Source organism: Taurulus bubalis (assembly GCF_910589615.1).
Source record: "Taurulus bubalis genome assembly, chromosome: 8".
NCBI lineage: Eukaryota > Metazoa > Chordata > Actinopteri > Perciformes > Cottidae > Taurulus > Taurulus bubalis.
This window is the reverse complement of record NC_136596.1, coordinates 20,404,083-20,429,337: the sequence shown is the minus strand read 5'-3', so window position 1 is coordinate 20,429,337 and position 25,255 is coordinate 20,404,083. Positions and strand designations below refer to the sequence as shown.

The window sequence follows — 25,255 nt, the reverse complement described above, 5'->3', positions numbered from 1 at the left end:
CATAACCTCTGCTTTTGGCACCTTTCGTCTTTTTATGTTTTATTGAAGCCAAACCTTTCTGCTTTGTGTCTTTTTATTATAATTACAAACTGTGCTGTGTGCTTTGCTACAAGCCAATTTTCACACTGGGGGGGAACAATATTGAGAACAAATACGGGTTGGTTGAGTATGAACTGGATGGTTCTGCAAGCACGAATAAACAAAACACTGACTCAGTTTGGAGCTTATGTATATGTTTTGTTAATCCAAATTATTTTGCAAATAAAATTGCTCAGTATGATTTGCATACAGGGGCCACACTGTTGGCTGGGTATAGTAGATTGTAACTTCCATATTTAAATGCATCAGTATAATCATCTTACATTTAAAGCTCCCTGCCAAAGTGTCTTCTAGTTTAAACAAGCAATATTATCGTATTTCCTTTTTTGAAGGCCCTTTAATAGCCTAAACAATGTTGTCACCTCGTCTAACATCTAAACAGCAGAGATAAACACACAAACATACAGAGAGGCCGTGTGAATGCAAGCATGCAGGAGACGAGTTCATCAGTCTTTGTTAGGAGACTTCTGCCAGCATTTGTGTCTCTGATTAGATGAGCGTATTTTCAGAGCTTGTTTGGAGCAGATCGCTAATTAGTTGATTAATGAGCTGGTGAGACGAGATTGGATAAATTGACAGCTGTATAATGTGTGATCATTTCATCAGCCAGCTCGGCGATCGCCCGGTTTGCTGTTTAGTGCAAGATCTTCACACTCTTCACACTGGTTTACTGAAAGCAACTGGCATCAGATAATTGAAGTAGAACTCAGGATTCTACTATCACATTGTTGCCTGAAAAACAAGCACTTTTTTTCACTGGTAGGCACTTAGTGGTACATTAAAAACAGTAAAATTAGGTTATAATAAATTAACAATAGGTTAACAATAAATTTAACAATTTCTGGTATTATGTATTTACATTCGGGACATGAAGCAGAAGACACAAGTAAGTAAGACATACAAAGGAAAACCACATGCAATCATCGGTTCGTCAACTTGTGAAGCCAGACTGCATTAGGCATCTTTTCTACAACCCTGTGATGCGATGACTCCTCTGAGCGTCACAATTTCACATACACAAAGTGCCCTTTGTTGCATTTCTGACACAGAGTAGCTACTTACGGTGTTTTCTGTCACTGTCATGTTGAACTCTGAGACCTGCACTACCCGCAGTGCACTTCTTGGGTGCAGCAGTGAAGCTGCTGAAATGGAGGGCAGACGGTACATGAGGCAGCAGAGATGAATCGCTATCAGATGATAATCAAACAGCAGTTGAATGCGGTAGTTAAATCTTATCTCTTGGCGGCTTTTGAGTGTTGACAGAGATAATAAAATACATTTTCCAATTTGATTGAAGAACATTAAACATGTCTTTGAGTGTGTATTGGATACTATGGGTCTATCTGCTGCTGCAAGAACGGGATCACCTGTTCAGGGCTTTGGGTCCTGCAAGGACATAGTCCGGCTCACACTGAATGAATAAGAAGAAATCAGTAGCTCATGTCAGACTACAGGCACTTCATTGCATTACACTTGTTACTGTTACGGCCAACATTGCATGCTGAAGACAAGGTGACGTGTATTGAATACCTGAACAGATTTATTGTTAATTGTATTAACAATACATCTGCACTAAATCTGCACTAAATCTGCACTAAAATGACAATTACCAAACCACCGTGTTTCACATTACAAACACTTACAAAAAGTAACATTTGCATTTTGGAACATAAATCAGAAAAGTCAACCACTCGGCATGCTGGAAAATGTGGGCCATCGCTACTCGTTTGGATCAGCTCCCGTTTGCCGTTTGTGTTCTTTTAAATCTAGCCAGTAAAATTGGCTGTTGGTCCATACGCCCAACCCACTGACTGCATATGTAATTATATTTTGTATGGATAATGGAGCCACGCAGGCACCTGGAATATGATTCTGTGTGGGCTATTATCATGCATTCCAGATCAAATGTGAAAACAACATTTATAATCTTTTATTAAATATATATAAATCGTAACGGTTCCTTATTGTATTAATACTAAAAGAATGATACTGCAGGCCATAATGACTGGACTTTCTCTGCCTGCCTGTGCATTTAAAAAATATGCAATTTAAGAGATGAGCATGCTTTAAAAAACATTGAATATCACTCTTTATAGTTTTCAGATGAATAGTAACAGCAGCAATTTGGTGACTCGATTAAAATAGAAGTATTTTAGCAATGGACATCTACTGTACGTCCCTGAAAAACTAATAAAACACATCATTCAGGACATCGGAGGCATGGGAACATCAGTGTTAAACATTACAATCCTAGAAAAACCTTTAACCCTTCTTGTATGCTCCTCCTGGCCCTCCTCCTTCTTTCCTTGCCCTTCTAGATCCAGCCTAGTCTCCTTTGCTATTTCTGAGACAATTAAAGTTGTTTCCGGATGGTCGAATGAAGTGGAGGGCCTTCAGTCTAATCCCAGAGAGAGGAGGCTAAGGATAAACTCACGGCAGGTCATGGAGGAAAAGAGGGGGAGATTTGTGAGGTATGTCTGAGAGAGGCATGTAGAGATAATGCAAATATATACATCACATAACATAGACAAATAAATAGGACTCTATTCTTAATGATCAATGTAGGAAGGTAGGATCCTCCGACATTGATCATTCATTATTTTATAATTATTTTAATCTGCATCTGCCTTCAGTTATGATAGAAAAACATGCTGAAGTTTAAAGAAATGCCTAAATCCATTCTGGAAATATTACAAAACTGAACTCTGAAAAATAATAACACAGTGTGAAGCACCGGTTAAAGACTTTACAGAAATGCATTTTCTTGTAATCCGAAGTGCAGCATGAGAGCTGCTGTCATATGCAGATGTGGTCCATTGCAAAGCTAGGGTCAGTGTGACCTTGTGTTCTGGTTCCCTGGGTTACATCAATCTCGTCACAAAATGTGGATACTTTACTTGTCGCATTTAGAATCACAATCACAATCAGAATCATTTATTGCCATGCATGTTTTCACATACAAGGAATTTGTCCTGGCGGGAGGTCCATAACATTTAACAATAAACAGAGTGCAAGAAATGGGAGCATGAATATGTCAAATGAAATCTACAACAGAATATAAAATTAAAATAAAGTGCACAGACAACAGATAGCAGTACTTTAAGGTGAAATGTAAGTGTAATGTGAATGTGACAAGTGAATTTACATCATGATTTAAAACAGACTCATATGAACAATTGCATTTATTTTTATGGTTGCTGAGCCAATATAAAAAGATAAGATGTCAATAATTGAGAATGATGATGGAGAACGTCAATGATTGAAGAAATGAACCTTGGGACTGGTCTAAGGGATCTGGCCATAGTCTGAAGATATCTCTCTAGGGCATGCCACCAAATGTAGTCAAATCTGTCTAGCCAATATACCTTCTTACTCGGTATATGCATGATATCTTTGTCCCAGTTTCTGTTGTCCTCTTGGTTTCAGAGAGAATGTTTGGAGGCAGTAGAGTTCACTCAGGCCTGTCTTCAGAGGGTCTAGAATCTCCATCAGAAAGGTTGGCCTGCAAAACTGGAATCTTGCAATAGAGTACAAAATTTAGTGGTGACAATGGTGTCATCGCTCGAACGCAGGCTCTGAATCGATACCAGAGCTGTCCTTAGCCAACTATTTGCTGAGCCTTTAATACGTTTCTGTCAGCAGCACACTTATTAGCATCAGTCAAGATATTAGAGGCCCATAAAAATTCTTCGGTTCCCCGGGAGAGACCGACTAAAACACTCCCAGGTGATGATTCTTTAGCCCTTTTTAATATTTCAGATGGAGATGCAATCGATCCACAATTCCATTCGGAGTGCTGAGGTGAGTATCTTCCCACACTGAGACCATGATGTGTTATATAAAGCAGATTAATATCGCTGCCGTATTCAGACTTCCAATAATGATTTCTCCACCTAATTTACAAAACCCTCCGCTACCTTAATATGTTGTGTCGCTACAGTGGCAAACACGTTGTGTGTCTGTCTGTGTGGTGCAGGTGAGGGTGAAGTATGGCAGTGTGCGTGGGAGGTAGTAAGGAAGACAGAAGTCATTTTATTCAATGTCGAACTCATCTGCACGTCAATAAGTCAGGTGATGATGGAAAAGGACAGATAAGCAGCTGAGAGTAAATTCACCACATGTACATTTTCATAAAAAAGAATACATAGAAGCACTGATTACATGCGTCAGTGGGTAACGTGTTTTTGTTGCTTTATCTGCATTTTTGCATGTTGGTCCAAGCAGAAGCAGGCATGTGAAAAATTGTGTTTCGCATTGGGGCTGTTGCAATTTCATGCAAATATGCACATCCTGTTCAACTCAGCATGTGGCCAAATGTGGATGCATCACGTGCACCGTGTTTGTGAACCATGAACAATGGCCACATAAGACACACTCACAGGCAGACAACAGCATAAACAAGAATACAAATGCATGCACCTTCATGCCACAACAGTTAACAGCTGTTTTACTTGATGCGGCTGTCTGTAATGTCTAAATTATATATAATAGTGGGACACAATAGCTGTGGTATGCTAATTTGGTCCAAGACAGCATTTCCTTATAGCCCAGACAAACGCAGTAGGAGCTTTAAGGATGCTGACTTTATCAAAAGAGCATTAAAAAGTGAGCAAGATCAGGAAGTAGTGTCACCTTCTGTAAATAGCCTGGAGTGACTTTAAGCTTGACTCAACAAACCAGACTGAGGACAGGCAAACACGGCAAAGGATAGAGTAGATGATGAGACCACAGCAGGAGAGAACCTGCCTGTGGTTCCACCCTGAATTAACAAACCGGGTGTGTGAATACACACTCGGTTCTATATGTGGTTATGCGCTTGTGAATGTACACAGCATGAGCAAATGTAGAGTGTGTACTGTATGTGTGTGTTTAGTCAGTGGGTCAATATCAAGAGTCAAGCTTTATCCCTGTGTAATCCAGCTACCTTGATAAAGGGGCTCATGTGTGTGTGTGTGTGTGTGTGTGTGTGTGTGTGTGTGTGTGTGTGTGTGTGTTTATCCCAGTGTAATCCACTGACCCTGATAAACAGAGATGGAAAGGGATATCTCACGTAGGTGTGTGTGTGTTGTAAATTCTTAATGAAAACAAATTTCCCACTTACTTCTCCTTGTGAATGTGGTTGCAATCAAGGACACGGGTCGATGCCGATGTGGGCCAGCAGACTAAACCGTGGGAAAACAGGATTCTCTGCATGCACTGCAATTTTAATAATTAACACATTCAGAAACTACTGAGAAATAAGACTTAAAGGGAGTTCATCTTGAAAGTCATCAGGGACGTGTTTTCTTTTTTACATCCTTGCTTGCTTTGTTTTGAATAGTTGTATGTAGATTAATAGGTAATACTAATATTTTGTTGTTGCTTTACCCCAATCTTGAGAGGTTAAGGTTATTGTTGGCATCTTCTTTTGGAGGGCAAAAGGCACGTACTATCCTGATCCATGCTGCTGCAGACATGAGATTTGATTTTTTTGTATTAGGACATTGCAAATTTCCATGATTATTAAGACGATTCACCACTTTTCCGAGGTAACTTTTGTTAGCAAAAGTATATTTCTCCCCAGGGAACTGTAGCTTTGCTGTAGTTCTTCCATCGTGAAGTCACTGGCAGCTTAGAAAGCTACACTTTCAAAGTTTTTTCTACAAACAGAGCCTTCTCTACTTCCCTACCACTCCCGTATCTGTCTTTTCCCATGCCATTCATTCATCCATCCATCCCCCTGTCTGTCGGTTTCCATCTGAACCCCTTGAATGGATCCAGCTGTATCCGACTGTCAATCAAATGTGAAATCTCAGAAGCAGTTGATCTGGTTTTGACAAAACTGGAAGGGCACCATATTATTTTGCTAAAACTCCAGGTGTGAAATATACTCAAAACACCTGGTGAGGTGCATACAGACACAGGTATATATTTGGATTGCACTGTAGTCGACATCTAACAGCTTTGTTGGGTTAACTTTAACACAAATAACTTCTCATCAAAGTAGTCGTCAAAAGTAGTCGTAAAAAGTTCATTTTCAGGTTTAAAGATCCGTCCTTAGACAGAACATATTTGTAGGAAAACGCACAAAATAAGATATTAAACAAACCGTTATATGATACACACAGAGTGAAGGTGTTTAGGCTCGTAAAACTGCCAAAATACATCCCACTCATAAAAAAAAAAAGAATCATTAACTAATCCCAATATGTGAGGAAAAGAAACTGTACTACGGCCTTCTCCAACACATTTGAACCAATCAGGCTATCACTTTACACTCAAACTGAGATCTGCTGTCACTTGTAAGAGCCAGGATTTTTTTAGGGAGTTAAACTGACGCACTTAGAAAGTCAACGATGTATTCAGAAGCCAGAAAGGAGACTTTACAAACACACACACACACACACACACACACACACACACACACACACAGTGCACTCAAAGAACAAAAATCAAGCTGTGGCTGTGAACAAGTGAACATCGGTTGCCTCGGCGAAGCAGGGAGCCACCTACAGCTGAACAATCCCACAGAAAAAGACCTGACGAGATTGACGGGTGGAATTGGAGAAAAATCAAAATGCTCATGGCGTTCAGCCCATATGGCTCATATTTGCGACTTCAAATATGATTCATCTCGTTCTCATTTCTCTCCCTTTCCTTTACATTCTCTTTATTTGGTTTGCCTTTTTGTCTCTCCTGCTCCATCTAAACCTGTCTCCAATTGTTTGTTTCACCGATAAAAATATCCTGCTTGATCTACTTCAAAATAAGGTGGCTTTTTGCAGCATATCACGATGAAGATCAAGCAAGACTAGTTAACCACTTAATTGTTGCACGTAACAAAAATATTTGCATTAAAGTCAACTTCATTTTATTAAATAAATGAAGAAAAGCTCTTTTTTTTGCAGTGAATAATAATCATGCTTCAAAAGGTGTTGCTAGAATAGACGAGTCCTTCCAACGATTTAGTCACTTAGTGGCATAATGTCACTTAATGATGAAGGAAATATCACACGATCATTGTTTGCTGTGTGGCTGTACCTCAGTGGATTGGCTAATATAACGTAAATACATATTTTTAAAGAAAGAAATGCACAATGTTTTGTGTTTCGAACAAATGCAGGTCAACTTAAAATGAGATATTTTCATGTGACGATACAAAAAAATTGATTTTGTTAATATCACAGATTTATTTATGCTGCGCAGCTTTTTTCATCCTTTTTCACACAGCTTTTCTGCTATTTCTCCTGATTTTCCCTCTTCCCTTCCTTGACTCCGACTCCCGCCGTCTCTCTCTCTCTCTCTCTCTCTCTCTCTCTCTCTCTCTCTCTCTCTCTCTCTCTCTCTCTCTCTCTCTGTTTGAGGAAATCAGACAGAAACATGGAGATGGAGAATTTAAGTACATCCGATGGTGCTGCGGTTTCCTCTGTCTAAAAGTGCAGAGTTGTGACTCAACCAAAGTATTTCTTGAAAAAAACTAAAAAGAGAGTATTATTTGAGTACCAATTTTAATTGATACCTAAAGTCAGAGGTAAACAAAGTCATCATGAAGACCTGATCAAAAGGGGCAGTCACGATGGTTCCTTTACATTCTGCACTGAACATAATTTATTTAATGGAACAAATTACAGAAGAAGATTGAAGATTGTTTCAGTTCTGGAAGTAGGTCAGATCTCTGGGAGGTTTTCATGCAGCCAAGCAAGTTGAAATGTGACTTATTTTATATCAGAGCACTAGGAACTGGTAATTTGCACAAAACACGACAGTAAGTGTGGAGTGGGTGGTACTAAAAGTGACAGAGAACAACTGCAGAAACCCCAGAATAATAACACTGTTTCACATTCAACGAGAATAACTAAAAGTAATGCAAGCTTCCTCCACTCGTCGCATCTTCAGAGAGCAGAATAGAAATTCTTGAAAACTGTAGTGAAGCGTCAGGAAGTCTGACAGCGTTCGCTTGAGAGCCCTTGAGGGGATACGCTGATGTTTTGTACTTAAATCGAATACTTTTCTCAGTCACTGTCAGGTGACGGTGAGAACACGTTATTGTTCAGATGCCCGAAATTTATTTCTAAATGAAACTAAAAGAACGTAGGAGGGTTTCACTTGTGCTTCCCCTCTTCACATGGTTGGTATTGAACTGACAGGGTCTCCTTTGCTTGACATTGGAGGAAAATTCAATTAAGTTAAGTTATCACTTCTTGGGATTCTTGCTTCTCATTCTGTGTGTATCAGTAAAATAATGGAATTCAAAACATTGTTGTGTTAATATGTTTGTTTTTTTGCTTAAACTTGGAGTACAAGGGCACAAAACAATCTGAGAATTAACTTGATCAGATCTCCATTCTTGGTTCTTCACACAGAGAGATGATTTTAGTGATGTGTGATAGTCTGCTTATCCAACTGTGCATAATGACAAGAACTAGGTTAAAATCCTTGTATTTCTGGACTAAATTCATAAAGACATGAATTTACAAAACAGTAGGTTCAAATGACACCTACCACCTTAACCGAATGCACGTCAGTTGAGACTCAGTTCTCATCCCCTCCGCTGTCATGTGGTTATAGATTCGTTGAATGATTCAGGAATGTTCCATCTGTCGCACGTATCCATGAGACACAGCAGGCATCACTCAATCAATACCTGCGTCTTCCTCTTGTCTTTTCTTTAACCTTTTCTTTGTCCCCTTTATATTTCACATTGAGGTTCTGAACAATGTGGCGCTGAAGATGGTTAAACCAAACATACTGTATGTGGAGTCTGGCCCATTTATTGAAATAAAATATAGATACAAAAATAGAAATAGACTACAGCCAAGTGCTTTGAGCTAAATGTTCATATCAAGAAATGCAGCCCGCTATGTTTTATTTATTTTGTCGCCATCTTAAAAGTGGACAGAGACTACTTGGCACCAACAATGAGAATAAGATCCGGCACATCCTGTCTCAACGCGATGCAGAAACATTGATCCACGCATTTGTTACCTCAAGACTGGATTACTGTAACTCCGTTTTATCAGGCTGCCCTGGTAAATCCCTTAAATCTCTCCAACTGATCCAGAATGCTGCAGCTCGTGTACTAACGAGGACGCGGAAGAGAGATCACATTACTCCTGTACTAGCTGTTCTCCACTGGCTTCCTGTAAGATCGAGAGTCATATTTAAAATCCTTCTCCTTACCTACAAAGCCTTAACTGGTGATGCACCATCATATCTTAAGGACCTTATAGTGCCATATTACCCCACGAGAGCATTACGCTCACTGAATGCAGGGTTACTTGTGGTTCCCAGAGTGTTAAAAAGTAGGTTGGGGGCTAGAGCTTTCAGTTATCGGGCTCCTCTTCTGTGGAATCAGCTTCCACTTTCAGTTTGGGGGACAGGCACGGTCACCTCATTTAAGAGTACACTTAAGACTTTCCTCTTTGATGGCGCGTATAGTTAGGGCTGTTTCAGGCTTATAGTTAGGGCTGGCTCAGGTTTGCCCTGGTCCAGCCCCTAGATATGCTGCTATAGGCCTAGACTGCTGGGGGGCATTTTAGGATACACTGAGCTCCTCCTTTCCTTCTCTTCCTCTTTTTGCTCCTCCTCTCCTCCTCTTCACCTCTTCTTTCTATCCTTCTGGATAAATGATTGTCTCTTCAATGCATATTACTAACTCTACTTTCTTTTTCCATGGATTCGGGGCTGCCTGGAACCAGGGGGAGGACGCCGGTCCTCCCCCTGGCCCTGCTGATACAACCATGGCCCTGCTGATGCAACTGGCCTGGAGCCGTCCTGCCAGCTGCCAGAATGAAACAGAGGCTTCTTTCCATTCCCGAGTTTTAAATATGACAGCGAGTGGGTGATGCACTTCATCTTCACTTCAAGATTAATCCGCTACAATTTTGTTCACAAGACTTGAGTGCAGAAGAGGTAAAGCACACGGAAGCACTTTATTAATGTTGTGATTCATCTTTCAGGAGAAAATCTCTTTGGGGGACCAATTTAGATGTAACAAGTCTCCTATGGGGGTGCCAGGGAGGGCTGAGCAGAATAATACATTCTACACATCTAGAGTGTTGGAGGGTTTCCAACTTCCGAGACAGGAGGAACTGAATCCCTCAGAGCTCAACGTGAGGCATGATTATTTTGTATATGCTTTACACTCTAGAAATGGCATGTAACTGATGCTTTTGGGAATCTTCATCCTATAACTATGGAAAATTATTTAAAAAACTATGCAATCACGGTGGTACATGTAATTGAACATTTGAACATTTGGGCTTTGGGGAATTGTGATGGGCATTTTTCACACATTTTTAATTGCATGATGAAGTCGCTACAGGTACTTTCTACATAATAAATTCACCTGTGGGGTGACAGAGTCAATTACCTTCCAATCCAGTCAGTTTATGCATTTAATGTTCCTTAGTATGGAAGAAAAACATTAAAATAAGCACTGCAGGTCAGTTTACAACATAATAACTGATGGGAAAAAACGTCCATCATTAGTCTGTGCAGTTCAATTTATATTTCAAATTGATTGCACCGAGAGTGAATTAGCCGTCAACCCCTGTAAGTACAGAGTGTACAGTCAAAACATTTTGTGGTTTTGATGTGCGACTACTGGGATGAATCACACAACAACAGACAGCCTCTCTGGGGGGACTGCATGGCACTTACTATTCATGTTCATCAGATGGTTATTATTTGTGAATTTGGTAAACACTTCAGCTTTTCATTTGACAACATTCCTACATTCAACCCACATCGCTAATTTCTGCAGCTCTCCCCTCTCTCTCCTCGCCCATCTCCTCTACAAACTGACAGCAAGCCAACAAAACATTTTCTCATGTTTGAATGACTGAAGGTAGAAATAAATAAAATACTTGCACACACTAGATTAGTGAGACTTTGTACACTGAGGAACTGGACCTTAACCAAGTCTCGCTTTTTCTATTTTAATATTTTCCTCGCGGTTACGTTTTGAAGTTTGGCTGACTGTCAGGTCTGAGCCTTCACACTTATAAAGGTTACAGGGGGTTTTAAAACTGCCAAGTTTATTCTCAAAGTAGGTGTCTGTCAAAATGACATGCTTTGATTCACTCACCAAAAGATATCACACACACACACACACGCACACACATACAGTCTCAAAGGGCATCACAGGCCCACATAAAGTCTGTGCATTGCAACTGCAGTACTACTTGTTATATATGAACTACTCAAACATAATTCATACTATGTTAACTGCTGCTTTTTTGTTTTGTTTGGGATGGTTTTGTATCAGAAGTAAATGAATGACTGACTCTGTACACTTTACAGTATATACTGTATATGTGCTCTGTCCAGGAAGCATGGAATAAAGGGTCTCCCAGTTTATCTTAAGAAAACCACGAGGATGCACATGGTGTGAATGTGCAGTGAGTATTAAAGGCTGAAGTTTTGGAAGACAAAATTGTTTGTTTGAGCTTTTGTTCTCAGACTGCATTCACTTTATTGGCTAGCTGACAGTAGGCAACCAGGAAACGCACCCATCTCGCTTAACACATGACTTCAGTGGCGTCTTGTGCAAATATCACCCTGAAAAGCTCCGACTGAACACAGCCACGGTGTGCAAATGAGATCAGGGCACATCTATTCATGACTCTGTCAACTTCCAACTTAAAGTAAACCCAAACAATGACCCTACTCATGATGATATGAAAAAGAGCAAATAATTGACGACAAAGACACGTGTCACATCTGATTCAATAGACTTTATCGCAACATTAAAATAGGTAAAGATTACACTTTAGATTCCCTAAAGGCAGACATGAAAGATTAAGTTATTTACATGTGACAGACCCAGCATAATTTTTGCCAACTCTGATAAGAACTGCCTAACCTGCATGCATACTACAGAAGGAAACAGTAGATCTGCCATTTTACCCAGATTTCATTACGACCACATACAATAGACAGTACTAAAGTGCTAAGTGAACAGTATGATCCCTGTCTCTAGAATAAAGAGCCTATGTAATTTTATATGCATCCTTGAGGCCTATATGAAAAAATGCCAATCAGTGGAATAGTGTGACACCATTGGAAAGAATGTCACCTGCATACTCATGCAATCATCAAAATGTTGCATCATAGAGCTGCAAGTGGTCAAAAAGACCACAGGGTACCTTTAAATAGGACACTAATGAAATCTGTGGATATGACATTAAAGATGAACTGCAGAATTTTCTAGTTGATTTATTTACATTCGTACCTTTGAATAAGTTTCAAAACATCCGGCAACAAGACTGAATTAAAAGTCAAATAAGAAAAAAAAAGAAATATGTTACCCCTGGATCAGTATAAAATGCTTCCTTCAAATATCAAATGCCCCCAACAGGAAATGAAACCCAATTGATGTTTTGCTATTGCACGCTAAGTCGTGCTACTGGTGACCAAAGCCACTGCAGTTCATCGTTAATAGCATGAATTCACCTTTAGGCTTTGACACACAGCCTGAGGACTTTTTGTATAAATAATTCACTTTCCCATGTACTAAGCAAAAACAGGCTGCACTGTAGTTATTAGGAAAACACATTGTTAGTTATGACAAACATGGAAAATAGATACGGAACAGATACATATAGGCGTTTGTGGTGAAATAAACCTTTTCTCACTTTCAGCTCACACTTGACCTTGGCTGACTTGACCTTGATGGGCCAATGGGACTTAAAAACATTCAGCTGTAGATCTTCATTAATACATGCTTTAATGTCTTGGGCGGAATGAAACAGAGTCAGTTGTTACAAGTCAAATCATTGATAGGATTTGAACATGTAAAACCCCAAAAATCAATAACTTTTTGAGGTTTGGAAAAGTTCAGAAAGTTGAATTTTATATGGAAACCTCTAGTTTATTGATTCAAACTACATCTCCTGACATGTTACGACCCTCCAAAATCTGAGACTCACTTTGGTCAGCAGGTTAGGGTCAGATACATAATTATAATGTTATCAGAATTTCACAGTCCAAAATATATATATTCATATATACATACATTTAATAAAGCAATACGCACCACATAACAATGATATGGTGATATGAGCTGAAGCTGAGGTGTTAATCCCAGGTGTTTGTGTGTTTATCTGCACACTTCCATGGATTTTCAGGCTGGGACCCACTCAGAAGCAACACTGGGGTTGAAGCAGGGGACACAGAGAGACGTGGCTCTTCACTGGCTGATAGCAATCACAAAGTGAAGCCAAAGCAAAGTGACGATAAATCTCACTTCTCGCTTATTGGTGGCTTCAGAGCAGGAGCTTATACACAAGTGGTGCTGTGCACATCATATTATATTGATGTGCACCGCATCCAAAGCTGAATACAGCATCCCACAGTTACATGAACATGGCTGACTAAGAGCAGCTGCTTTATCACTTGATTGAAAGCTAGCCAATGGAGCAGTACAGCTCTCATTTTGACATGTTATTTGTACAATTTCTGTTTTATTTTGACGTACCCTTTTTATCCCTTGTACAAAGCTCAAGGTGCCTCTGTAAACTATCCCAGTATATATTTCCTTGTCCCTGTAAATTTGAATTAAGTTCATTAAAAGCCATGTCTTTTGCAGATCCTCTCTCCAGCTCGGTGAAGCCTCGTCTTTAATAATTTTCCAGTTCAGGAATGTTCTTGTAGAGGTCCAGTGAATCAGGGTTGGAGAAAGCTCCTCTTTGTGCCACCTCCCGTCCAGCAATCACCTGCTTCACAGCCACCTCCACCTTCTTACCACTGATGGTGTACTGCAGAGGGATGAAGAAAAGGGCTGTCAATCAAGCCAGAACTGACTTTTACAGTTGTACCCATTGTGGCAGGATAATCTGACAGGTGTATTCATATATGAATGATATTCATATTTCTCTTACTGGAATGTCTCTGGTCTCCAGCAGCAGAGACGGGATGTGTTTGGCAGACAGAGCTTTCCTAATGGCTCCTTTTATCTTCGCCACCAACTCCGGACAGAAGGGCCGACCAGGTGCCATCTTTAAGAACAAAATAACTCGCTCTTCTCCATCGGCATTGTACTGAGGAACGCAAAGACTGTCTGTCACTTCCTCGAACGCCTCCACTGCAAAGAGGATAAGAACGGAAAGAGCAGAGCGGAAGACAAGGAGACAAAACAGAAATGAGGAGCGCAAATTGGAGGCAAGGAGAGAAAAGGTGAAGGGAGTGAGGGAGCAAAGGTTAGAACAGAGGAGAGAAGAGGAAAAGGTGGAGTGTTTTAAGAAGAAATGGGCGACAACAGAGAAAAACGTTTCACCATTACAAACTAAGCACAGACAACAGTCAACAATAATAATACATAATAAATTGTGCTTTTACTACATTGTGTTGAACAAATAATGACAAGTAAACAAAATTAGAAATGGGATGGAATATTTTTTGCCCACCCTCATAAAGAGGACTTAGTCTCAATCTGAAATGCTATTTTTTTCCACATCCTTTCATAATGTTATCCTTTCTTACACCCACACCCGGCACCTCCACCTGTAGCGTTTAAGACTCACCAATGTTGTAGATCTCTGAGCTGCCAAAACGGACTCCGTTGGGGTTCAATGTGCCGTCACTGCAGAACAAACACAAGTTCAAGATCCAAAACTCCAGGTTCTGTCTTTGAGAAGCTGTTCTTGCCACAAATGGAGGAAATAAAAAAAATCTACCAGCATACAGAAACTATTTATGTAAGCTTGTGATTCTTTATTCTTCATATATATAATATGGAAACTATATGTTTGTCAAATTATTTGTTTGCTTTCATGAATATTTCCATATGTTTTTAGTCTATCTCCATTTACCCGGAATTTAGAATTGTATCCTATTTTGGTGGGCTTTTTTACATTAAGGAATCTTACAATTTGCCATAAAGGAGCCTAAAGGTCAGGTGAGAAGGATTTAGAAGCATGCAGCAGTAAGGTTGCAGAGTTTGGAGAAGAACTATGGCAAACGCAAAAACACAATAACAATAATATCTAGGTCTAGAGTTTTGATTGTCTGTCTCTGGCCACAGTAGAAACATGGTCGATCAGCTCTGAAGAGGACCCGCTCCCTATGTAGATATAAACAGCTCATTAAGGTAAAAAAAAAAACACACTTAATGCTATTTTATATTTCTGCCAATAGATCTGCACCTTTAAGAGCTTATACAAGAAAAACAATGCTTTATTTCAAAACTTAGTTAATAGCTGACCTTCTGCCCAGCATGACGACGCCTCCTGTCTTTGGGTTGATTTTGCAGTAATCTCCATGAGCCCACACTCCTGGAGAGAAAGAATGTGGTCATAGAAAAACATACATAACAAACAAATGTTAAACCATTAAACCACAATTAAAAACATGCAATGAAAAAACTAAAACAGCTGATGAGAAAAGAAGTCGAGAATTGTATTTAGTATAATAATATAAAAGATGTTCTGGGTTCTTTGTATGTATACAGTTTGTAGGTTTGTATATGCATAAAATGTCTCTGTGCTTACCAGGATATGTCGAAAAGTACGCTTTGTGGTATTTGCTCCCGTTTTCGTCATTCCAGAAGTGTGTTGGCTGGCAGGGGATCGGTTTCAAGCAGACAAGCTCCCCGCTCTCTCCCCATACGGGCTTACCTGTCCACACACACATTTCACAAGAACAAAAAATAAAGTTACTGGCTCCGGAAACACACACGCACACACACAAATAAAAATAAAATCAACTGGTAATGTATCCCACACTCGGAGAACCTGATACACTTTATTGTGTGGTTTCACACAGACCTCACCTCCTCCCTTAGGAAGGTGTTAGAGGTTTAGAGAGCGACTAAAGTAATCCCAAACTCTTCCCGCAAAACTGCCTTTAAATTATCACTCAATCCACTCTCCTTTGAGGTGGTGGAGACACGGCAGTACAGCCTGCAGCTGGGATCGGGGGCTGGGGAACAAGGGACTAAAATCAATGAGAAAAACATACAGGGCTTTGAAGACTCACAGCGAGATAACAATCTCTCATTTTGGTTTGGATTGTTTATGAAAAATGTCCCCTAGGTTGATACCTGTATTTATTTATGGGAAAGTTCACTAATTACTCTCCTCAGCACTGGCTAGCTTTGAATGAATGCCAATGCATACTGGTACATCGACATATGGAAGTAACCAAGCATTACTACGATCTTGTTCCGTTAGCTACCAAGCAGCTTCAGAAGCAGATGGGAAGTTTGCTCAAGGGCATCTCAGCAGTTTGTAAACTGCTGTGCGATTAATTTTCCTCATTAACATTTTCCACTCCCTCCTAGGATTCAAACTAGCAACTTCCTTACCTCGTCTACATGACCCCTGCACTCTGTTGGCAATATACTGTAGAATGCTTAATACATCTATTAATAAGAGTTTTGGCTGAATGGAGAGAAAAAGCAACAGTATTACATTTATAAGCCACACACATAGACACACTCACCATCAAGGCTCCAGGCTTCCACAGCAATGCCGAGGTTTCTTGTTTGGATCTCACCCCGATACACTGGAACTGTTGGGTTCTGACCCATGAAACAGGACACTATGTCAGTGCCGCCTGAGAGATATGAGAAAAAAAACAGACACAGAGGGGATATTTAGTTGGTTGATAGTCTGAAATTAAACAACTCCACACCTTTAAAAACATGTTGGTCTCTTTCAGCGGATTGTTTTAAAGGTGGTGATGGTGAAACACTCTCATTCACACCTTTTCCAGCAGAAGCTGTTTACAAAAAGGTCCAGTCTAATGAAACAACTAATCACTACTTAACCAGCACTGAACTGCAGATGAAGTTAATTGGCTGGTGAAAACAACAAAACAAATATATATTGTGAACAGGCTGTATTCACATAGTACTTTTATCCAAAGTGCCTTACAATTTGCCTCTCATTCACCAATTCACACACAGACGGTAGTGAGATGCCATGCAAGGCCTAACACTCAGGAACAACTTGCCCTTACAAAGCCAGGGATTTAACCACCGATCCTTCAATTAATGGATGAAAACATATATTATCACATGCATTTTAAAGTCTGTAACCAGCAACTATTTGGCAAATTAGCTTGATAAATTACTTGATTGAATGATGAATCTATCTTCAAAAATAGAAATTGCTAATAATTTTCGCACTAATACGGTAAATATATGTTGGCTGTCGGGTTGTTTTGCACCATAGTGGCAAAAAAGGTCAATTCAATTTTAATAACGCTGAAGTTATAACAATCTACTTCCAAAGAAATCAGGTACAAATGTCATAGTTTGTTTATCAACATGTGGAATAAAGTACCTCTGTAAAGCATCGCAGGGACCACCTGAGACATTACTGACCTAACCTACCATTGCTTAGTATCGTTATCAATCCTACATTACGACAACACAAACTGGCAATGTTCGTGCCCTTTCCACCTCCACTGACCTATATAGGAGTTCTACACTGTTGCTGAACACACATATATATACACACAATCTCTCTCTCTCATCTCTCTCTCTCTCTCTCTCTCTCTCTCTCCTCCTCTTCTCTCTCTCTCTCTCTCTCTCTCTCTCTCTCTCTCCTCTCTCTCTCTCTCTCTCTCTCTCTCTCTCTCTCTCTCTCTCTCTCCCTCTCTCTCTCTCTCTCTCTCTCTCTCTCTCATCATATATTTGTCTCTTTCTACCTTCCAATCATCTACTATTTATGACACGTTCTATTCATCTCCCTTCCAACTGTTCCAACTCTACCTCCCCTTTTCGTTTCCTCTCTGTATCATAGACTCCATCCATCCATCTTGTTTGCTTCCTCCCAACAGCTCTCTGCCCTTCTACCGCTCCTGCTCGCTCGCTCGCTTACTTTTCTTTACACTTGTTCCCTCTTTTTGTCTCTCTCTCTCTCTCTCTCTCTCTGGCAGGTTCTTTATTGGGCTTTAATTGGCTCCCAGGAGGAGGTGGCACTTAAAGTGGGAAGAGACGCAATTATTTTATTATTACACTCATTTTAATGGGTGGGTTCCCACACACATACACACGTATATTTTAAGCCAAAAGCCACTGCAGCTTTCTTAGGAAGCCTTCCATCATCATCTATTTAGTGTGAGTGTATTGTGTGTGCATACACAAGAGGGGAACTTGTCACACTGATCTCATGTTTCTAACAGAACTGACTACTCTGAACAGTGAAGAAAAAGATTTTTTTGAACTCCCCACTTTGTGTGTATATATTTGTGTGCAAGAACATCCTCTGGCACAGTTTTGGGTCACACAAAGCCACCAACTGAGGCAGAAAAAACTACCAGTTAACCAACACATGGTTTCATAAATTCAAACAGAGGAATTCTTAAAAGAATACACACACTGAAAGTCACAGGAAGACTTTACAGACATAAATTCAATATTTGTGCAGACACACATGCAAACAAAGTAAATTCAACCCCGAAGAATAAATTAGAAACAAAGCTGAGGGGTATTCAACTTATTCTTCTCTTACTGAGAAGATGAGAGAAGGAAAGAGAGGAGAAGAGGAGAGAAGGAAAGAGAGGAGAAGAGGAGAGAAGGAAAGAGAGGAGAAGAAGAAAAAAAGAGTAGAGGAGTGACATATGGGCTGTCAGGCGGAGGTATATTAGGAAAGAGGAAATCCAGCAGTGAAAGTGTTAAAGTCCCCCAATGAGGCGCGACGGGGGTCTGACATCCCTGCTGACAGGATAACACACACACACCCTACATAAAAATGGCAAAAAAATGAACGCATCAACTCACACACGTTTGCAGACACAAACACACACACACACACACACACACACACACACACACCCACACACAGTCATGCAGGGTGAAAAAGGCAAAAGGGGCCTATCACATGACCACCAGTCAGTCCCATATGCTGTGATAAATCCTAAGCGCACACACACACACACACACACACAGTTGAACTCGGGGGGTCAAGGTTAGGCCGGTTGGCAGCCAACAGAGTTGGAGCCTGGTTGTTGCCCTTGGCGACCAGGAGGAAGCTGATGGGGCAGGACCTGCTGTTCTGAAGAGCATTCACACGGACACACGATCCATGATCACACACAGATCTAGTTTCGTAATTAAACAAATTACTCATTTTAAAAAGGATAATAACAACTTGGGCCTCAATTTTATAGTTTTGGAAATCCTTTCCATCATACGATACGTGATAATCGGTACTCAGGCTAACATGGCTAAAGCTTAACTTGTAGAAAAGAAAGGAGCTCGTCGCTTGTAGCCTTGTGACCACTGCTCGGAGTTGCGGGTCTCTCGCCATCCAAAAGCTGCGACAAGCTGTTTCTGTGTCCGGACCGTCGAGCCGGACAGCGTACCTATCTTCAGTCATCACCAGGTTGGCTACCGTCACACCGTGAAGCATACAACAGCAGATTCCACGATCGGCAGAACGTTCTCCTCCTGCTAATTGAGTGGAGTGCTAATGAGAGCGCGTCCGCTCAGGACCTCATTGAGCATGTCAATGTCTTGGAGCTACGGGCCGTGCACCTAGCGTTCAAGCATTGCCTGCCATACTTTTCGGTCGAACAACACCTCGAATGTGTTCCGCATAGACCATCAGGGGGGGACTAGGTCTGCAAAGCTGCTACAGGTGTCCCGTGCCCTTCTGACTTGGGCAGACCCTCGTCCGACTAGCCTTCGGGCGATGTATCGACCAGGAGAACGGAGCCAGGTCGCAGATTTCCTCTCCCATCACTAGCCTCCATCGGGGGAGTGGCGGCTTCATCCAGGAAGTGGTGCACAGCATCTGGGGTCTCTACAGCGGGGTAGAGGTTTTTCTCTTTGCTTCGGAGATGTCGACCCACTGCCCCCACTGGTTCTCCTAAAGGGAGAGGACCAGTCTCCTCACATGTGGCCAGAGGAGCAGCTTTTTGTCTGTTGTGATGGACCTAAGAAGGGCTGTGCGGTCATCCAGGATTTTCATAGAGCCGTAGTTACCTTCGTAACTTTCATTATACAGAAGTCTCCGAGGACATTATAATACTTCTCTCTTGATTTATTACCTCAGTAAACATGAGTTTATGGTCTCCATTGCCAGTTTCAAGTCTGCTTTAATACAGCATGATGGTAATTTTGTAAATTGTGGTCCCATTTAGAGTAAAATAGACAATTAAGCAGGATATGCTTGAGGGCGTGGCTACCTTTTAACTGACTGTACCTCTCAGCGATGATGCAAAGTGAAGATGATTGTCTGAAATCGCTGTTTTTAGTTAATTATAGAGTGAAATATTGAGTATTTACTATGTATGTATGTAGAGAATGAGTGAATGAGGAAGCGAAGACAAATTGGCCATTACTATTGAAATTACCACTTGATTTCTACAAAGGCTGTCAGCATAAGACACACAAGTGCAAAGTCTGGGCAGAGAAATGTTAAAACAAAAATTAATAACGAAGATACATAGAAGTAAATAAATTAGTCACTCGTACTCTCCCTCTTTTTGTCCACAGATTTGCCTTGTGGGTGACACTTCAGGGGACGCTCTTGAGTACCATCCTTCTGCCTGCATATCATTGTGTGCAAGTGTGTGTTTGTTTTGTGTATGTATGCATCCGTGGATGTATGCTTTACCCACCAGGGTTGTCATTCACAGTGGGTGCGTGGTGCATAGCTGCCGTAAGTCTGTGCATCTGTGACACCCCAAGCTGCTACTTAATGTGTGTGTGTGTGTGTGTGTGTGTCCATAATACGTCCGTCACCCAGGCTGTGCTAAATGTTAAACGTTTCAGGACTCACATAGAGAGACAGATAGCATTCTACTGTCCTGTCAACATAACAATGGGCTGAGAGGACCTGTGTTTGTGTGAGTGGTGTGGTGCTGTGGGTGGTGAAGAAAACGTACAGTTCTATGCAATTTATTTTCTTCGAATTTCCTTTGTATCCGTCAGTCCTTTTGTGTCGGATGCTTTGCTTCTATATTTTGCATTTGTATGTGTAACTGCCATTGTTAATGGAGTACACACGACCAGAATTTGGAAAAGCTGCTGCTATTTGTTCCCATTTATTTAGATTCTTCGAAAATAATGATAAAATGTGTCCCTGCAGAGTATGTGTCGGTAACCTGAGATGGAGCCCAGCAGCACGTTGCTCTTGATGCAGCGGTAGACGTAGTCGTAGCTCTGAGGTTTGAGAGGAGATCCAGTAGAAAGGATGGTGTGGAGAGACTGGAGGTTGTGCGTTTCCGCTGGGGAGAAGGAGATAGAGGAAAAAAAGATTAATCAAAAATAGTCTGTTTTTTTAATTCAGTTTTTATATAAAATAAAAAATACACACACACAATTTCAACATGTGCACAGCCGTGACTCCATGCAGCCCTCATGTTGTGTTGAAGCCACCCTGATGTGACACGGCACACAAGCTTGCATGTAATACCACAAACACACATAAGCGCACACACACACACACACCTTTAGTCTCCGTCCCCAAGGTCCATGCATGCATGCGCTCTGTCACACACATATGCCCAATCCACAAGCCAATGGCACCCTGCAAACTAATAAGCTTCCAGCAACCGACCCTCACCCCATAAACACACACACAGACACACACACATACACACAGTAGTGTTCACAGTTGGAACACCATGCCTCCAGGTGTCCGGTCCAAATGTCAGCCCAGGGAAAAGGGCCCCTCCGCTGGGGCAGCTAGTGAAGAAGCTCCCCCTACCCTTCCGAGCCCACTGGAGGCATGCTCACACACATACACTACTCTGCCCTCTTTCTCTAATAAGCATCCAAACATACACACACACAGTGCCAAATGGATCAAGTGGCTGGCTGACTGAAGGGGATGAAGCAGAGAGAGAGAGAGAGAGAGAGAGAGAGAAAGAGAAAGAGAGAGAGAGAGAGAGAGAGAGAGAGAGAGAGAGAGATATTTTGTTTTTCGTGCCTTTCTGTTTAGCCACAAATTGGGAATGTGTGTGGTTAATTTACAAGTTGCAGACAGACAGACACACAAAGCAGGCGCCATGAATAAAGATTTGTGGTGATTATAACAGCGAACTGGGAACTGAGACACACAGCAACTGTTTATGCAATAAACATTGGTTGTAAGTGCTAATTTAGGAGAGAAGAGGAGAGGAAAGGAGAGGAGAGGAATTGGGAAAGACAGAGAATGTAGAAAGTAAGGACAAGTAGGAAACAGCTAAGCCTTTTGAAATAGTTATAAGTGGTAATTTACATGAAGATGAGGAGAACAGGAGGATAATTTGAGAGTTTAGATGAAGGGATGACGAAGAGCACACAAAGAAGGTGAAAAATGGAAGAGCAAAAGGTTTGATAAATAATTATGCAAACCAAATGCCAGCTTATGTAATTCAATATAAGTGGTATTTCTGTGGTCTTTCACCCACAAAAAGAACTACTGCATTGTCATTGGTATGAACCAGGTATAAAAGTTGAAATATCACAATTTACATCAAATTGAGGACTGGAGCCTAACAATCTTTTTTAAGTGTGTGCTTTGTTCTATTACAATACCGTGTGTACCTTTGCAAACGAACATCACAAAGCAGCAATAATTTTAGCCTGCACTCTTAAAAGGCACATGTTTTTGTCACAGAAACAGCGAAGAGACAAACAGCCCATATGAAGGTTAGTAGGGAGGCTAATAAGCACTGGCACAACTCTGATTATGTGCAGAGACCTGGTTCTCTCTCTGGAGAGCAGTGACACTAAAAGCAATTAGTTGGTCCTATCCATGACTCCTCTGAATTATCACAACAGCACTTTTATCCATTCAATTCAGTGTCAAACACTAGAACACAGGGCAAACTGTTGATTTATGCAGTAACTGGCAAAAAGGACATTTAAAGTCAAACAGCATAATGATTATTATGTCCATCTGCTCTTATTGTTCTATTCTCATATATTATATGTGTGTGTGTGTGTGTGTGTGTGTGTGTGTGTGTGTGTGCATTTCTGCTTGTTATCCGTGTGCGTCCATGTGTGTCTCTGGATGTCTGTGTGCATGCTCATGTAGGTGTGTACACGTTTGTATCCAGGTCCACAACTCACCGGGTTTCAGGTTCCTCTCCTGCAGCACAGACAGCCACTTGGCCCCGGTACCTAAGATAGTGATGCTGGAGAAGAGAAAAAGATCGACAAAGCCAGAAGAAAAAGACGGAAATTACTTTTTAGAGCATACCAATATGAAGGATCAGCGAAGCATTCCTTTATATAAAAAAAAAAAAAAAAGCATTATTTTGGGGGGGAAATAATTTGTGTCAGAGTTGCCAACAATGACAAAAGCCCTCCTACATGCATGTACTATATTCTACATTGTGACAGCGGAAACTTTTTCACAGCAGAACCAAATTAGCAAACATGATGAATCATCCTCTCGGGTAGAAGGAATAGTATTGCCAAATTTCATGGCAATCTGGCCAGTCATTTTTTGAGATATCTTGCTAAACATATGGTAGATAAGTGGATGGACAGACAAGCTGACGGACTGTGTAAGTGACCAAAAGATCCTTTATCACCGCCTGGGCTTGGAATTCTAGATCGAGCCCATCAAAATAAAAACCCAACAATTGGCACCATGCTTCAGTCCCCAACTACGACGGTTGCACGGCACTGACCAAATACAGGTGGAACGATATGTCATCTGGCACTTACACACGGCTTTGGACGAGTAAACTGACTTCTGCACTGTGGCATAGGATGTGATGTCACATTAGAGCCCGATCCATTTTTGATAAATAGCTTCTATTGTTAAGTGTAAAAGTGGCAGTAAAATGTAAGAATCCGGAGACCAAATTCCCCCCTTAATAAACATATATGAACATGAGATTTTAGTTAGGTTGACAATACAAAAAGGTTGTATTGTAAAGTTGGGTAGTGGAGCGAGCTGAGACAGCAACTTGCCTGTATTGGCAGAGTAATAGTGAGAATGTAGAGTGTTATAAATGGTTCATACACTTGTATAAATATGATTGGATGACTCCTTTCAGCTGCTGAATGAGGCACTGGTGGGAAAGCATGGAATGACCTGAAGCAAGCATGACATCAATGCTCAGCCTGAACTGACTATGCTCCGTTTCTTGCCCTGAATCTATGCATGGCAAGGCATAATTTCAATGTCTGTGTGCTGCATGTGGAAAAAAAGAAAAAGAAAAGGCCAACAGTTGAAAAGCGTTTGCCCTTAATCCCATCTGCTCCAGTGGAGCTGCTCAGTCACTGGGTTGTACTGGGAAGCTCCCAGGAGAAGAGTGTCACTGTGCAAACGAAATGCAAGGTGATGCTGAAACAGAGCTTGTGTGCTCAGTCAAGCATTCATGGACAGATAAGAAAAATGAAGAAAAACAACTGATTGGGAATTAGCTTTCAACTGAACAAACAACAAAGAAAAGAGTCAAACACAATAATGGTCAGTCTAGCCTAAGAATACAATGTCTTCTTTGTAAATGTTCTACAAGGGATTAGTTCAGAGGAGACTGTATTGACAGGATGTTTGCACACAACAACCCTAAAATGCAATGATGTTGGACGGTTGCTTTCTTCTGTGTGAATGGAAGTCATCCTGACAGCTGACAACAGTTGGACAACGTGTGGAAAGCAAGAAGCGACAAAACGTCACTTCTGTGTTCCCCTGCAGTTTTAATTCTAAAACAAAGGGCCTTTTAAAGTCTGCCTCTGTCAATCGCTGTGTTTCTGTCTCCGTCTGTATCTTCTTGTCTTCTCTAGTTATTTTTGTTAACATCAAATGAATCAAACTGCCTCTTATCACGACGGTAACCATGTCTGTCAATCAAAAGAAAAAAGAAGAAAAAAAAAGAATTGGGCTGTGGGAGACAAAACGACGACGTCTGTTGCTTGACTGGTCAATAACCAGGAATTGGTTTGCACTGGAAGATTTGTTCTTACATGTTCAAATCGACTCGTGTTAATGGAGTTGTTGATGGGGTGAAGGAAGGAGCGGAGGGGTAGATCAGGTGAAAGGTCCAAAGAAGTAATATCTGAATGATTTGAATGGAACGTGCACAAGCCAAATGCATGCGCACACACGCCTCCTCCATGCTGCCTCTGCATGCCTCACACGTTGTTTCCATTGTGCCTGCTTAAATGTCATATCTTGAAATCCTATCTCATAAAATATGTACGATCTAATTCGTATCACTGTAACTTCACATCTCGATGTATTGAAAGACTGTTAATGGACACTGTGGACTAACCAGA

The 25,255-nt window shown here is 41.0% G+C and overlaps 1 protein-coding gene across 1 annotated transcript in view; it reads right to left on the bottom strand.

Moving 5' to 3' along the window:
• Window positions 1-13,054: 13,054 nt before the first annotated feature.
• Window positions 13,055-25,255, bottom strand: part of aacs (acetoacetyl-CoA synthetase) — a 31,804-nt gene continuing 19,603 nt past the window's right edge. The window contains exons 11-18 of the mRNA XM_079222723.1: window positions 23,093-23,157; window positions 21,139-21,261; window positions 16,522-16,635; window positions 15,570-15,695; window positions 15,284-15,353; window positions 14,604-14,662; window positions 13,962-14,164; window positions 13,055-13,838 (exon numbers count right to left, since the gene is read on the bottom strand). Coding sequence (XP_079078849.1) covers window positions 13,701-13,838; window positions 13,962-14,164; window positions 14,604-14,662; window positions 15,284-15,353; window positions 15,570-15,695; window positions 16,522-16,635; window positions 21,139-21,261; window positions 23,093-23,157 — 898 coding nt within the window. The 3' untranslated portion in view covers window positions 13,055-13,700. The remainder of the gene's footprint in view (window positions 13,839-13,961; window positions 14,165-14,603; window positions 14,663-15,283; window positions 15,354-15,569; window positions 15,696-16,521; window positions 16,636-21,138; window positions 21,262-23,092; window positions 23,158-25,255) is intronic.